General features: G+C 40.5%; 1 protein-coding gene across 5 annotated transcripts in view; it reads left to right on the top strand.

Moving 5' to 3' along the window:
* Positions 1 to 13,679, top strand: part of plcg2 (phospholipase C, gamma 2) — a 106,045-nt gene that overhangs the window by 88,856 nt on the left and 3,510 nt on the right. For all 5 annotated transcript variants that reach the window (XM_086029070.1, XM_086029068.1, XM_086029069.1 and 2 more), the window contains 4 exons: positions 1,708 to 1,911; positions 7,970 to 8,109; positions 11,327 to 11,435; positions 11,529 to 11,696. In XM_086029070.1, the coding sequence (XP_085885196.1) occupies positions 1,708 to 1,911; positions 7,970 to 8,109; positions 11,327 to 11,435; positions 11,529 to 11,696 (621 nt within the window). The remainder of the gene's footprint in view (positions 1 to 1,707; positions 1,912 to 7,969; positions 8,110 to 11,326; positions 11,436 to 11,528; positions 11,697 to 13,679) is intronic.

The following is a 13,679-nucleotide window of genomic DNA, read 5'->3' on the forward strand; positions in this document are numbered from 1 at the left end:
CAAGTTGTGTCCTCTAATTAGCATCACAGGTATCTTCAAACTTGTAAGCAGTCCGTTGGCCTACTTTAAGGGTCACAAGCAGTCACTGTGCTGTGTGGTGACATGGTACGTATCACACTACACATGGACCAGAGGAATCGAAGGAGAGTGTTGTTTAGCGTTCATTAGAAGGAAAATTATAGACAAGCACGTTAAAAGTAAAAGCTGAAAGATGATCTCCAAGCAGCTGTGACTACAGTTGCACATATTCAGATATTTAAGATCCACGGGACAGTTGACAACCTTCTATGGTGTGGTGGCAGGATTATATGAATGGTACCAAAGGAGTCCAGAAAATCTCCAAGGAATTTAAAAGTGAAATGAAAATTCAAGGTACGTCAGTGTCAGATCGCATCCCATCCGTTGTTATTTGAGCCAAAGTCGACTTTAATGAAAGCGAACCAGTGAGGACACCACTGTTGAAAATAAATTATAAAACAAATTTCCAAACTGCATGTTGACAAGCCACAAAGCTTCTGGGAGGATGTCCGATGGACAGACAAAACTGGAAATTTTTGGCAAGACATAGCTCTAACGTTCACAGACTTAAGAAATATAATGAAACATACCTAGAAAAGGAAGCCATCCTTACTATAAAGCATGGAGGAGGCTCTGTGACGTTCTGGAGCTGAAACATGCCGTCTGGAGAACGCACCCTTCAAACCTGAGACAATTGGAGCAGTTTGATCCTGAGGACTGGGCCAATATACCTGCTGAAAGGTGCATAAGTCTCATTGAAAGTTAGACAAATTTTTTGATTGCAGTAAATGACTCAAAAGGTTGTGCACCAAATTTAAGGGTACCTTTTTTTTTGTCCAGGCCTGTTTCATGATTTTTTTAGTAGTGTTGTTTTTTTCTTTTTTTTTTTTTTTTTTTTTTTTTAAATAGTTCTGTTGAATCACATTTCAAAAGCAGTATCTGTTTTTCATTGGTTATTTGTGTGTAAGAATAATGTATAATAATTAGTATGTTATGATGCTTGCTGTCCCACATTTGAATTATGCAGAATAGAAGTTTGATGACTGGCCTTAGCTTTGTTGTAGTGTAGACGTTAGCCTCGTTCTAATCTAGCCTTGTAGGAATAGATGTTCCTCCTGAGCCTTGTTCTTATCTAGGCCCAGCTTGCTTTGCGTGCCTTATTGCTTTCAGACATGCATAATGATGACTCACACACACACGCACACACATAGACATACCAAACTCAAAATGTCCCAACTGCTTTCGCTCCCCTTTCCCTTAGAGTTGGGGCACCTTTGTAATCAGGGACTCCTAAGAAAATAAAAGCGAGAAGGCGGAGGTGCTTATCAGAGGGTTGCTAGGAACTGTTGCGGTAGTTCCCTTCGCTCTCCTTGCGCAAGCAAAATGACAATATTGTGTTGAGTCTCTTCTCTCCTCATTTTGTGCGTTGTTTACTAATGTCTCACTTGGTGTGAACCTGACAGTTTGCTAAATTTGCATTTATATTTTTGTGTTATTATTATTAATATTGGTATAGGTATTATTTTTTGGTTCGGTTCTTTATTGTCCTTTCATTAACAGAGTGGTACTAAGAATTTTGTTCATGTGTGGACTGCAGCTCACAGACAACAGAGCTTGTCAATTGAAATTTATTCTTTTATGACACTCATATACAGTGCGAACCTGATAAACCTCTTTCTGTCTTTGCAGACTGCTACAACTGCAAAGAGGTCCGTTCTTTTGTCGAGAACAAAACACCAGGAAAGAGCCTTTCCATGGATTTCCTGCAGTACAATCACAAGGCATTGAGTCGGGTTTACCCAAAAGGACAGCGTGTGGAGTCCTCCAACTATGACCCCTACCCTCTATGGGCAGTTGGTTGTCACATGGTGGCTCTTAACTTCCAGACAGCAGGTAATTATCTGGGTTGAGCCGCAAACGGGCTACGATTCAGGGCTGTGGTTACCAACCTTTTCAAAATCAAGATATGCGCTCATGTCAGGTGAAAAGCATCGATTAACCATCCCTTTTAGAAACTTGTGGGCATGAACACCTTCATAAGCTTTCAAGATGGCACCAGTGTCTGTGGTCTATCGTTAATTGCTTTTGACTTTTTAATAGTTTGTATTAGGGATGTCACGATATCCAAATGTCACGATACGATAATTTCACGACATGAACCTCACGATACGATTATCACGATATCGTGGGGTGGTTGCCAGTCAATTGCAGGGCACACAGAGACAAACAATCACACACACTCACAATCACACTTAGGGGCAATGTAGATTGTCCAATCAACTTACCATGCATGTTTTTGGAATGTGGGAGGAAACCAGAGTACCCGGAGAAAACCCACGCAGGCACGGGGAACATGCAAACTCCTCACAGGGAGGCTGGATCCGGGATCGAACCCACAACCTCGGAACTGTGAGGCGGACGTGCTAACCAGTCGACCACCGTGCCGCCCAGATTCAGTAGCTTCACTTTTAATTAAAACGATAAAAACAAAGAGGGTACCCCCATGGAGAAACAATATCACCAAAACATCAAAAGGAAAATGCAGCAGTGCAGAGAGGAGATGGAGAAAAAAGAAACTTTCAGTGCACTATGAAATATTATGTGAACAACTAAAATCCTCCAATAAAACAGTCAAATGGACAAGAACTTTTTATTTCTCAAACCCCATTACAGTTAATGAAAAACAAGATTTATTTTCTCCAAATTTGAACTCTAAATTAAATCTGATTTTAACAAGTCACCACAGAGACCAACAGACACTACCTGTGAGGACTGTGAGTGCAGACCACTTAAGAAGTAAAATCGATGACATAAGACCCAGTCTTTTAGCCCGTCAAAACGCAAGTTTGAATAAACTTGAACAGTCATTATTACCTGAGGAAACACTGGAAGGTTTTGCCTTGGTAAGACAAGGACACGTGGTCAAGTTTTCTCCCAGGTAAATCCAACAACCTGCCTTTTGGATCCAGTTCCCACATTTCTTTTAAAGACACTTTATGGATTCTTCGAGGAACAAATTTTAAATATAGTCAATTGCTCTCTTCAGACAGGTGTTTTCCCCACCGCCTTTAAAACGACGGTAGTGAAGCCCCTTCTGAAGAAGAGCAATTCTGACCCCGGTGTTTTTGATAATTACAGACCTGTATCCAATTTACCATTTTTAAGTAAGATTTTAGAAAAAAAAAATGCTCCAGTTAAATCATTTTTTAAATCCAAATAATATTTTAGAGAAATATCAATCTGGTTTTAGGATGAACCACAGTACAGAGACAGCTCTTTTAAGTATTTTAAATTATATCAGGTGCATTGCAGATGTGAAAAGAGTCTCTATGCTTCTGGATCTAAGTGCTGTTTTTGATACAGTAGATCACCAAATGTTATTAAATCGACTTAAAAACCTAGTGAGCATCTCTGGTACTGTTTTTAACTGATTTCATTCCTATCTCACAGACCGATGTATGTATGGATACTTGTTCTGCTAACACCCATGAAATTAAATGTGGGGTTCCCCAAGGTTAAATTTTAGGCCCCATACTTTTTAATCTTTATATGCTATCGATCGATCGATTGATTGATATTGTTTCTTTCACTTGCCGTCCAAAGTGCCAACTCCCTGCTGGCCTACGATCACCGGACATTACTAAAACTTTGGCTGTCGATTGATAATCAAGGGCAATCTAATATCAGTAATTATCTTATAAATCTTTGGAAATGCAGCAGGCAGCAGATGACAATCAAGTCTGACACATTCTCCCGAGGTTTTCCTTCTGCGTTCTGTTCTGCTCCTGGCTTGTCAGCATCCTTGCTTTCTCTGAATCCTGACGCTTGCTGCTTGACACCTGTCCCTGGCTGAGATTAGATGATGCAGTCCTGTCACCCAGGCATCTGCATTGTTGCGGAGCCAACCTCCAGAACCTGCGGCTGTTGAAAAAAGCTAAATTAGTGGTTAATCCAGGATCCTGTCTGGATAGTCCTGGTTATTTAGCAAATGTCTTCACCTTTCTGAGTTTGTATTTTCCTCTCGGTGACAGAGACCTGGGTGTACGCCAGTGCGTTCACTGTCGTCTTTTACTGTGTTCTTATATAAGTGGGCTTCTCTGAACCCTGATTAAGTCCTATTGAACATACGTGGAGGGAGATGGAAAAACCCACCTAGGAGAATGCACCATTCAAACCTGAGACTGCTGGAACAGTTTGCTCAATGCTACTTACAGACCAAATGTGAAATATCACGAGGCTTGTCTCACGTGTGTTTGTTGGCGGCGGGGTTGGCTACACCAGGGTTGCTCCAGGGCTCCTCTTCCTGTGACAGAATTTTTTTGTTGTTTTTAAAGCTTGAACATCGCTACTCAATTTGGTGACCTGTAGTTGTGTTGGCCGCTATACGCTATCTTTGTTGAAAATTCAACAGCTGTAAACAATTGAGTCCACTCACAAGATACTCCAAACTTCCTTGCTCCAAATTCTCCAAGCCTTCTCCTTTTTTGTCTCGGTCCCAGCTGGTAAAGGAAGCTGGCTATGTTACCTCTCGGTCCCACAAACCGCAATGATATTGAATGGTAAATGGGCTTCACACACCTCATTTTACTTACTGATGACACAGCATCAGGAGCAACTGGGCGGGTGGATTCAGTATCTCAACTACTTCGACAAGGTCACATTGGCTGGAGATCGAACCCACAATACAATACAATACAACACAATTTTATTTATATAGTGTATTTCATGAATGAATGAATGAATGGTTTATTTCGGTTGTACGCATAATACAGAAAAGAAAAATACACAAATCATTTCAAATATCAATTGAAAACCAAAAAAAGCAATAGGCTGAAGCACCAGGCTTTTTATTGCCTATCCTATACTGTCCCATGAATCACCTAGAATTTCAACAGAACAAAATAAATAAATACTATACACTCACATTTTAATCTCTAATTTTACATTTTATCAATGGCCCTATACACATCAATTATTTTACATTTTAATTTTTTAGAGCAGCTAGAGCTGTAACAAAGCACTTTACAAACAGTAGACAATAAATAAAGACAATAAAAGGGCGTAATACACAAGTATTAATAAATGTAGATATAAATAATATATAAAATATAAATGAAAAATATATAAACAAATAAAGCCAATAAATTAATGATAAATACATAAAACACAATTGTAACTGAATACCATATTTTCTGGACTATAAGACACACCTTTATATAACTATTAAAAAAATGATAATGAAAAAAACATATATAAGATGCACCTTTATATAAACCGCATCTCTCTATGTTGAAAAATTAGATATTTACTACATTTACAGCACAATTTTGAACTGTAAATGTACATGTATGTACCTGAACAGATGCTTTCCTAACAGTGTCTTTTAACACGGCAGCAACTTTGCTGATTAAAACAGAACAGAACCAAAAGAAAATAAACAGTTTTATCTTCATTTCACTGCCCACTGCCACTCTAGTTTGTCAGTTAACGTCCACTTTTTATTGCTCCACTTCCACATACCACCTAATCCATAACCTAGTGCATAGTACCGTCGCCTGGTGAACTCCTCCACCTGCAGTCACATCCTGTTAATGGCAATTGTATTGTATTGCATATGTGTGTGTTTTTCTTAACTTTATTAGGCTGTGTGTCTGCTTTTTGCTGCGCCTGCGTGTGACGTAGTAACCACATTTTCAACGCAGATTGGCTGTCACCGCACTTTATCCTATCAACTAAATGGCCGAAGGAACATTAATGACTGACGGTCTAGCCGGCTTGAAATAATGACTGACTGATGATAACGGCTCTGGCGAAGGGCGAATGAAGGATCGGTGAAATTTACTGACGCTTCCACCACTGCTGTTACGGTCCTACATACCTGTCAGGTTGTTCGCTTTCGGCGTAATTTGTACAGGTGGAAACACCTTTTCAAACATACATTGCGAATCATGTCATGTCATGTCATCTTCCAAACCGCTTATCCTATACAGGGTCGCGGGGAGTTGCTGGAGCCTATCCCAGCCGTCAATGGGCGAAGGCAGACTACACCCCGAACTGGTCGCCAGCCAGTCGCAGGGCACACATAGACACTGTCACTGAGCGGGAATCGATCCCACGCTGCCCGCACACAACTCAGGCGTGTGTACCACTACACTATCAGCGGACTACATTGCGAATCATTACGGCCAATGTCAATTTTATCATGTTTCCTTTTTTTTTTTTTTTTTAATCCCAACATTTTTTTTTAATGGCGTTGTACTTCCCTGCTACCGCCATTTGCAAACTTTCGTCCACTCGCTCCCATGAGATTCTCATTCTCATGCCTTGCGATATTCTCGTGTGACCTATATTGTCTGCTAAAGCTGATTTTCGATCACGTGACAGAAGTTATTCAAAACTAATGTGTAATGTGTAAGATTATTAGGGTTGGGTATCGTTTGAATTTGGACGATTCCTGTTCTGATTCCGGTTCTTTGATTAAATCCCAGTTCCTAACAATTCTCAATTCCAAACAAAAAAAAGCAGTTATTTTTGGACAATTCACATGAACTTCCTTGTTCTTTATTTTAATTTAAAAAAAATGTGTATGTGTTTTTTTTGTTAAGAATCGGAATCGAGAATCGTTAGGAACCGGAATCGAATCAAAGAACCGGAATCGTCCAAATTGAAACGATGCCCAACCCTAGTTCTATGGCTAGGTGACGGCCGAATGGGCCAGCTGGGCCGGCCCGGGCAGGATCACCCATCCCGTGAAGGGCGACTGCTGCCACCGCGGTGTCCCAGCAGCTGTGGAGATCCATGGGAGGGGCCCGGCGCACCCCCAGAGATGCCGCCGCCGCGGCCCACGCTGGTACGAAGCTAGCGGAGGGGCTGACCAAAAGGAGCATGGCAGCTCGAGTGGGGGCGAGTTACCATGTTATTGCAACACAACTTCGGCATCAGAAGCCTGGGGCTGCGCGCCATACGCAAACATTTATTTATTTAATTTTTTTTTTAATTGGTCGTACTTCATTCGTGCTTCTTCTTCACGGCTAATTAGGAATCAAAATTTAGCACCGACATTCTGATATCTGAATGGTTCCGGAAAAAACAGAATTATGGTCCCAGTTCCACTCGATTTACGGTTCTCGGTGCCCAAACCTAAAGATTATATACAGATATGTACGGACAAAAAGTAACTTTCGTAAGATTCGGTACACCCAGGGGTTGACAGGTATGGTCCTAAAATAGCGGTGACAAACTGTAATTTAGCAATGATGGATGGAAGTGCGGTGAAAAAAACATCGGAGTGATAGACTGACGATGACGGACTGGGTGGGCTTAAAATAATGGCGGACTGATGATGATGGATGTGTGGCCCGGCTGCTGGTTAATGACGAATGACAGACAGGCAAAATTTACTGCCTTGCCCATTTCTGGTCATTTTATTTAAACGAAGTAAAGCCACACTTTTGTTCGGTGCATTCAAGCCACACACACACATGTGCACACTTCTTCTGCAATGATTCGACAACTTCTTCCTCGGCATGGCAGGCAAGCAGTCAGTGAACTAGACGCTCAAGAGCGATTCCTGTGCGCTCAAAACGCGCTTTTGTGCTCACAATGTCCTCTTATATGCTTGCAATTGTTGCACAAATATAACGCCGCACCTTAGCCTCTGCCGACAGCATGTACAATGCCGGGCTTGTGATTTGCTTCTTGATTTTTTTTTATTGATATTGATTATGTGTCTCTCACGATACATATTGATATTGAATTATTGCCCAGCCCTAGTTACAACAAAGAATGTACCAGACACAAGTTTCTAATTATGTCAGCGATCGTTGTGGGTTTTTCTTTCTTTAACAGAAGGGCATCATGTTTCTCAAACCTTATTGTCGTAAAAAAAAACAACAGCATAATACAAATCAATTTATGATTGAATAATTATTCCATAATTATGTTCCACCAGATAAATACACCCAGCTGAACCATACCCTCTTCAGTATGAATGGACATACTGGTTACATTCTACAGCCAGAGCTCATGCGCTCTGATAGCTATGACCCTCACCAGGAGAAGAAAGACGTCAAGTACAACATTGTGATTAGGGTATGTTGGATCACACTTCTACTGTAAATACATCCATTCAAAAGAATTATATGCTCATGGAAACACATTTATTTCTATCCATCCATCAAGTCACTTATCCTGGTATGAGTTGTGGGGACAACAGTAGAAGTCGGGATGCCCAAACTTTCCTGTCAGTGTATTTTTATTATACCCATTACAGTCCCTTCAGGGGAAATTAAATTCACACACCGATGTGTGTTTGGTGTTGCACATCACAAATAACCAGATCACACACACACACACACAAATATATATGCACACACACACATACAGGGGTGCACATAACTGGTACGCAGGTATGCATGCGCAACAGAAATCACTGATGCGTCACGTCATGTGCGTCACGACTCGGGTTGGGCACTGAGAACCGGGAATTGAGTGGAGTCGGGTCCGTCATTCCGGTTCTCACGGAACCGTTCAGATTTTAGAATGTCGGTGCTAAGTTTCGATTCTTAGTTCCCGCGCAGAAGAGCTATGAATGAAGTGCGACCGATAAAAAAATAAATAAAAAAAGTCTCTGCGAAGCTGCGTTGCAATAGCACAGAAGATCACCCCCATTCGAGCTGCTGTGGTACTTCGGTCAGCCCCTCCGCTAGCCTCATACCGGCCAGCAAGGCGGCGGCGACTTTGGGCGTGCAGCCCTTCCCACGGATTTCCACAGCGGTGGCAGCAGTCGCCCTTCGCGGGGTTGGTGATCCTGCCCGGACCGGCCCGGCTCTCTCATTTGGCCGATGCCTATAGCCATAGAAGTGACACGATGCAGCTTACGACCCAAAAGTCAGAATCGGCTAAGTACGTCTAATGGCAACACTGAGCCAACAAGTTCAACACAAATGGTACATATCCAGCTAATATTTAACTTATAGCATACGCATCTTATAGCATACGCAGCTGCAGCATATACATAAATACTGTACATACAGATACATATAGATCCTATGGTTACATAGACTGCTTAGATTAGATAGACTTTCTTTGCTTGGCCTTAAAATGCAGCGTTGTGTTTGTCAAATATACTTTCTTTCGAAAGCATGACACGGTTAGCCAATTATTTGGTGTTCAGTAGCATGCATTCAGTAACAGCTACATTATTGTTTTGTCTTGAACTCAAAAATAAAACTCTTGTGAAAAATAATACTAAATAATAATACAAAAAAATATTAAAATAAATATACTGGTTAAAAACAGCCCTTTGAGTAATCCATGGTAAAGTTCACAAATAGTAACAAGTTAATGAAATTGAAGAACAGAGGAGTTCATTTGTCCAAAAATAACTCCTTTTTTTTGGGTGTTGTTAAGAATCAGAATCGACAATCGTTAGGAACCGGAATCGGAACCGGAATCGAAATCGTCCAAATTCAAACGATGCCCAACCCTAGTCACGACGCGCCTTTGCGTACCTGTACACAGTGGTGCAACAGATCATGTTTAATCCATGATCGGTACGGATCAAGCATCACGGTTCGGGCCGGGCACGATCCGCAGAATGGTTGGTGAAAAAAAACCATGTGCCTTCACATTTAGTCAACATGATTGTTCTGCATTCACTGTAATAGCAGCAGAGAAAGTTGAAAACCCTCATGGCTCACATAAGTCACATATGGGAGCGCTTTGCAAACATACTCAACGAACACACCACCTCCGCTAAGGCTAACTTCAAAATAAAGCTTAACAGATAATACACTGCGTCATTGATGCCAGTGCAATAGCCTTAGTAAAGTTTTACTTTGAAGTCCACATGCGTGGTGGCGTAACAGTTAACTTGACTTCCGTTTTCGACGTCTCAGCTTGCCACCTACATCAACACAACGCCATCCCGAACTCATATTTAGTCGCTAATTTAGGATGCTAACAAACCGCTAGTTAATTACGCTGTCAATTGTATCATAATATGGCACGAGTCTCTGGTGTTAGTGGCTAGCAGCTGTTATCATTAGCAACAAGTGCCTGGCTGGTAGTTGTTCCTTGGCTTACATTTTTTTAAACTTCTTTTTCAATATTATGGACTTAGATTATTTTGTAATGCGCTGTCCATGTGTAAAGCAAGGTGCCTTAAATTGCACTTCAAAGTCTTTTTCATTTTGAAAATAAATAAATAAATAAAACCATGTCTTCATTTATTTTATAAAAACACTTGCTCATTAAATAATTTAAAGGAAACATTCAGATCAAAATGTCTGGCAGGACATCTTGTTATTTTATACACTGTACCACGTATACAATGAGAATGTATCCTGCCTTGTATTGCATTCTTAAATCCTTAACGACCATATCAGACTTTTTTTTTGTTTGTTCTTTTTAATGGGCAAAAGCTTTTTATAAAATTAATGAAGTCAAAGTTCTAATTATTTTTTATTTATTTTATCTTTTTGCTGATCCGAAAAACAATCTGATCCTCAACTCAAAATCTGTGACCGATCTGAACTGTGACTTATGTGGTCCATTGAACCACTAGTGAGTACCGAAGTCAATTTCGTATATGTGTGTGTGTGTGTGTGTGTGTGTGTGTGTGTGTGTGTATATATATATATATATATATATATATATATATATATATATATATATATATATGCTTAATCCATCTTTGCAAAATGGGCGTCCGTCAATCAGACGGAATGCCCACCTTTAGTTCGACATTGTTGTGTCTTTATTCCGTAAGGCGCAAAACCATGTGTTTTACCATCCTATTTTTTTCACCAATTGTGGAAATAATCAATTAATTCAGATTAATGATCCTCTGAGTTGCTCTGATAATGTTCGCCACTTCACACCAACAAGTGATGCTGACTGGGTTACCAGGTTGGCGTGACTGAAACAAAAACCCTCTTTTTCTTTCTTTTTTGCTTTGTTTCCAAAAAATGCAAACTGTGTATGCAGATTTCAAACTATAAACAAGATGTCACATAGTTCAAGTCTAGGTCAAGTCCATTTGCTCGGATAGTTTGTTGACTCACGTTCAAAATGAATTTGAACGTGATTGTTTAATTCTGAATACTCCCACAGTTATAAAAAGGTGCGCACACTTTTACAACGACATTATCGCTGTTATTTTTTTTAATACTTAAATTATATGTTACTTTTTCATAAGCTCTTGTTGAAGAAAAGCATTGATGTTTTTGTCAGCTATGGGCATGTGAAGCCCTTTGAGACTGTGAATAAAAAAAAATAAAACATGTTTTTGTTTTGTCTTTATTAGGTGATTGCTGCCAGACACCTGCCGAAGCTTGGACGCTCAATTTCTAGTCCTTTTGTGGAGATTGAACTATGTGGTCACACTGAAGCCAAGTCCAAGACCAGTGTCTATCGTAGGCAAAGATAATTTCAACGTCTTCGTAACAACACATGTGACACAAGGCGAGTTCAAAAATACAGTGTGTCTGTCTTTCTGCTGGTTGTAGGGGATAACGGTCTGAACCCGGTGTGGAAAGCTACAACACAGCCTGTGTGCTTCAAAGTCTATGAGCCTGAGCTCACCTTCCTACGATTTGTGGTCAATGAAGAGGACATGTTTTCAGATCCAAACTTCCTCGCTCAGGCCACCTTTCCTGTCAAAGGTATCTGTTCAGGTGAGAATAAGATGCATATTTGCTCGTCACATAAATCACAATTTTCTAGGTTATTATATCACATGACTTAATTCTCTTAAACGCTTTGAAAACAGTCCACATTCCACACAGACAAACTATTTCATTACGAGTGCGTGTGTGGATATATGTGGCAACCAATTCAGCGTGTCCCCCGCCTACTGCCCGAAGTCAGCTGGGATAGTCTCTAGCACACCCGTGACCCTTGTGAGGATAAGCGGTTTGGATAATGCATGGATATATATATATAAATGTTTTTTATTGAACAGACTGCAAGAAAATTAGACTCAAGTATATATTAGGGCTGGGGAAAAAAACATTGTATCACGAAGTATAACAATACTTTTTTATGCCAATACAAGTATCGATCCGTTGATGAAGTATCGCTATACAGTACTTATAATACCTTATATTATGTTATGTTTTGCACATTATACATACAACATACTTCTGGAACATTTGAGGTCCTTAAATGGATCAGAGAGCCGACATGGGTCTATTTTTCAATGACAAGCTCAATTTAAGTATTTTTTTATCAGAAAAATATTAGCTTGTATTTTAACTTTTATCAATTTGTTTTGGAGAAATCAGTACAAAACTAACGTGTTCAGGAACGCCTACAATTAATGAGCAATTTGACCACACCCCCGCCCCTCTCCCCATGCCCTGTGTGACGACATGGTAGGGACCGATTACATTTTGTCATTCAAAGTCATTGTAAATAACATCGCGAATATTGTCAAAATAATGGGGATCAATCAGCCCCAATATATGTGGACATCTCTACTTAGGCCCACTTCAACCTCTGAAAACATCACAAAACGATTACCCTTTCCATGTCTGACCAAAAAGAGCAGGAAATGAGCAGCCTACATGCAGCTGAGGTGCACTTGTCACATACCTCGTTTCATGTCATAAAGTCACCAAGATACTCAAACATATTGAAGAAGCTTTTTCGTTAGCTGAATTGCTAATAGGTTGTTATAGATTACATTTAAAGTGTTAGCTTGATTTACTCCGAGGTTCACCGCTACGCTGCCTATCCGAAAATGAGGTGCATTAAATGGCCATAATTGGCTGAAGGGACGGCCTCGCTGGAACTCCGGTGATCTTAAATCTTTCCAAGTCTGACTTTGACATTTCGACAAGCCGACCTCCGGGGCTTGTATTTATCCAAAATACACACACACTTTTATCAGTGTATGCCCCTTAATCTCTGGCTGGACAGAATTACAGCGTTCGCCGCAACGAGACCTCCTCTGTAGCAAACACGTCGCTCCTCACTGGCTGATTGGTGGCCGCGTGTAGCTAACTCCTACTCAAGCGCGCAGCTCGTCTGAGACGCGAACCCTCATATATGGACAGTATGAAATAGATCTCCTTCTGCTAACTTTGACTGTTAGCAATCGAAAACCAATTCTGCCTCGACTAGCCGCGGGAGCTAGCGGGAGCCACAGCCATGGCTGCTTGGCTGCTATGAGAAAAAAAACAAAGCGTTTGCATCGCTAAATGTCCGAAAACTACGATCAATTGTCGCTAAAATTCATATGCACATTTCTGGTATGGTCCACTCTAACCGGTAATTATGAAAAAAAAGATGATCAGCACAATATGTTTCATTTTGTGGAGGTGTTTTTTCCTCATAGGAGCTCACATTTTATGTTTATAAAAACTAAATATTGTGCCACCCGCTTTTACATTTTCACAGTTTGAAATGGACAAGAGTAGGAATGTGCAAATGAGTTTTAGTGGCAATTAATCACTTTCAGACACTAGGTGACAACAGAACGTGACAAACCAAAGCAAGGAACAACACGGATCAAGCCTCCTTGCGATGACGTTGACAGCCTGAGATGGAGAAAAAAAAACACGCCTCAAAAGTGGGCGGGCCAATTTGCTGCTTTAGTCATCACAAAAAAGTACATAAATCACTACAGATTCTTTTAGGGGGGTGAATTTTAGACA

The sequence above is a fragment of the Filicampus tigris genome, chromosome 4 (assembly GCF_054856515.1).
Source record: "Filicampus tigris isolate MCC_2025a chromosome 4, RoL_Ftig_1.0, whole genome shotgun sequence".
NCBI classification, from domain to species: Eukaryota; Metazoa; Chordata; class Actinopteri; order Syngnathiformes; family Syngnathidae; genus Filicampus; species Filicampus tigris.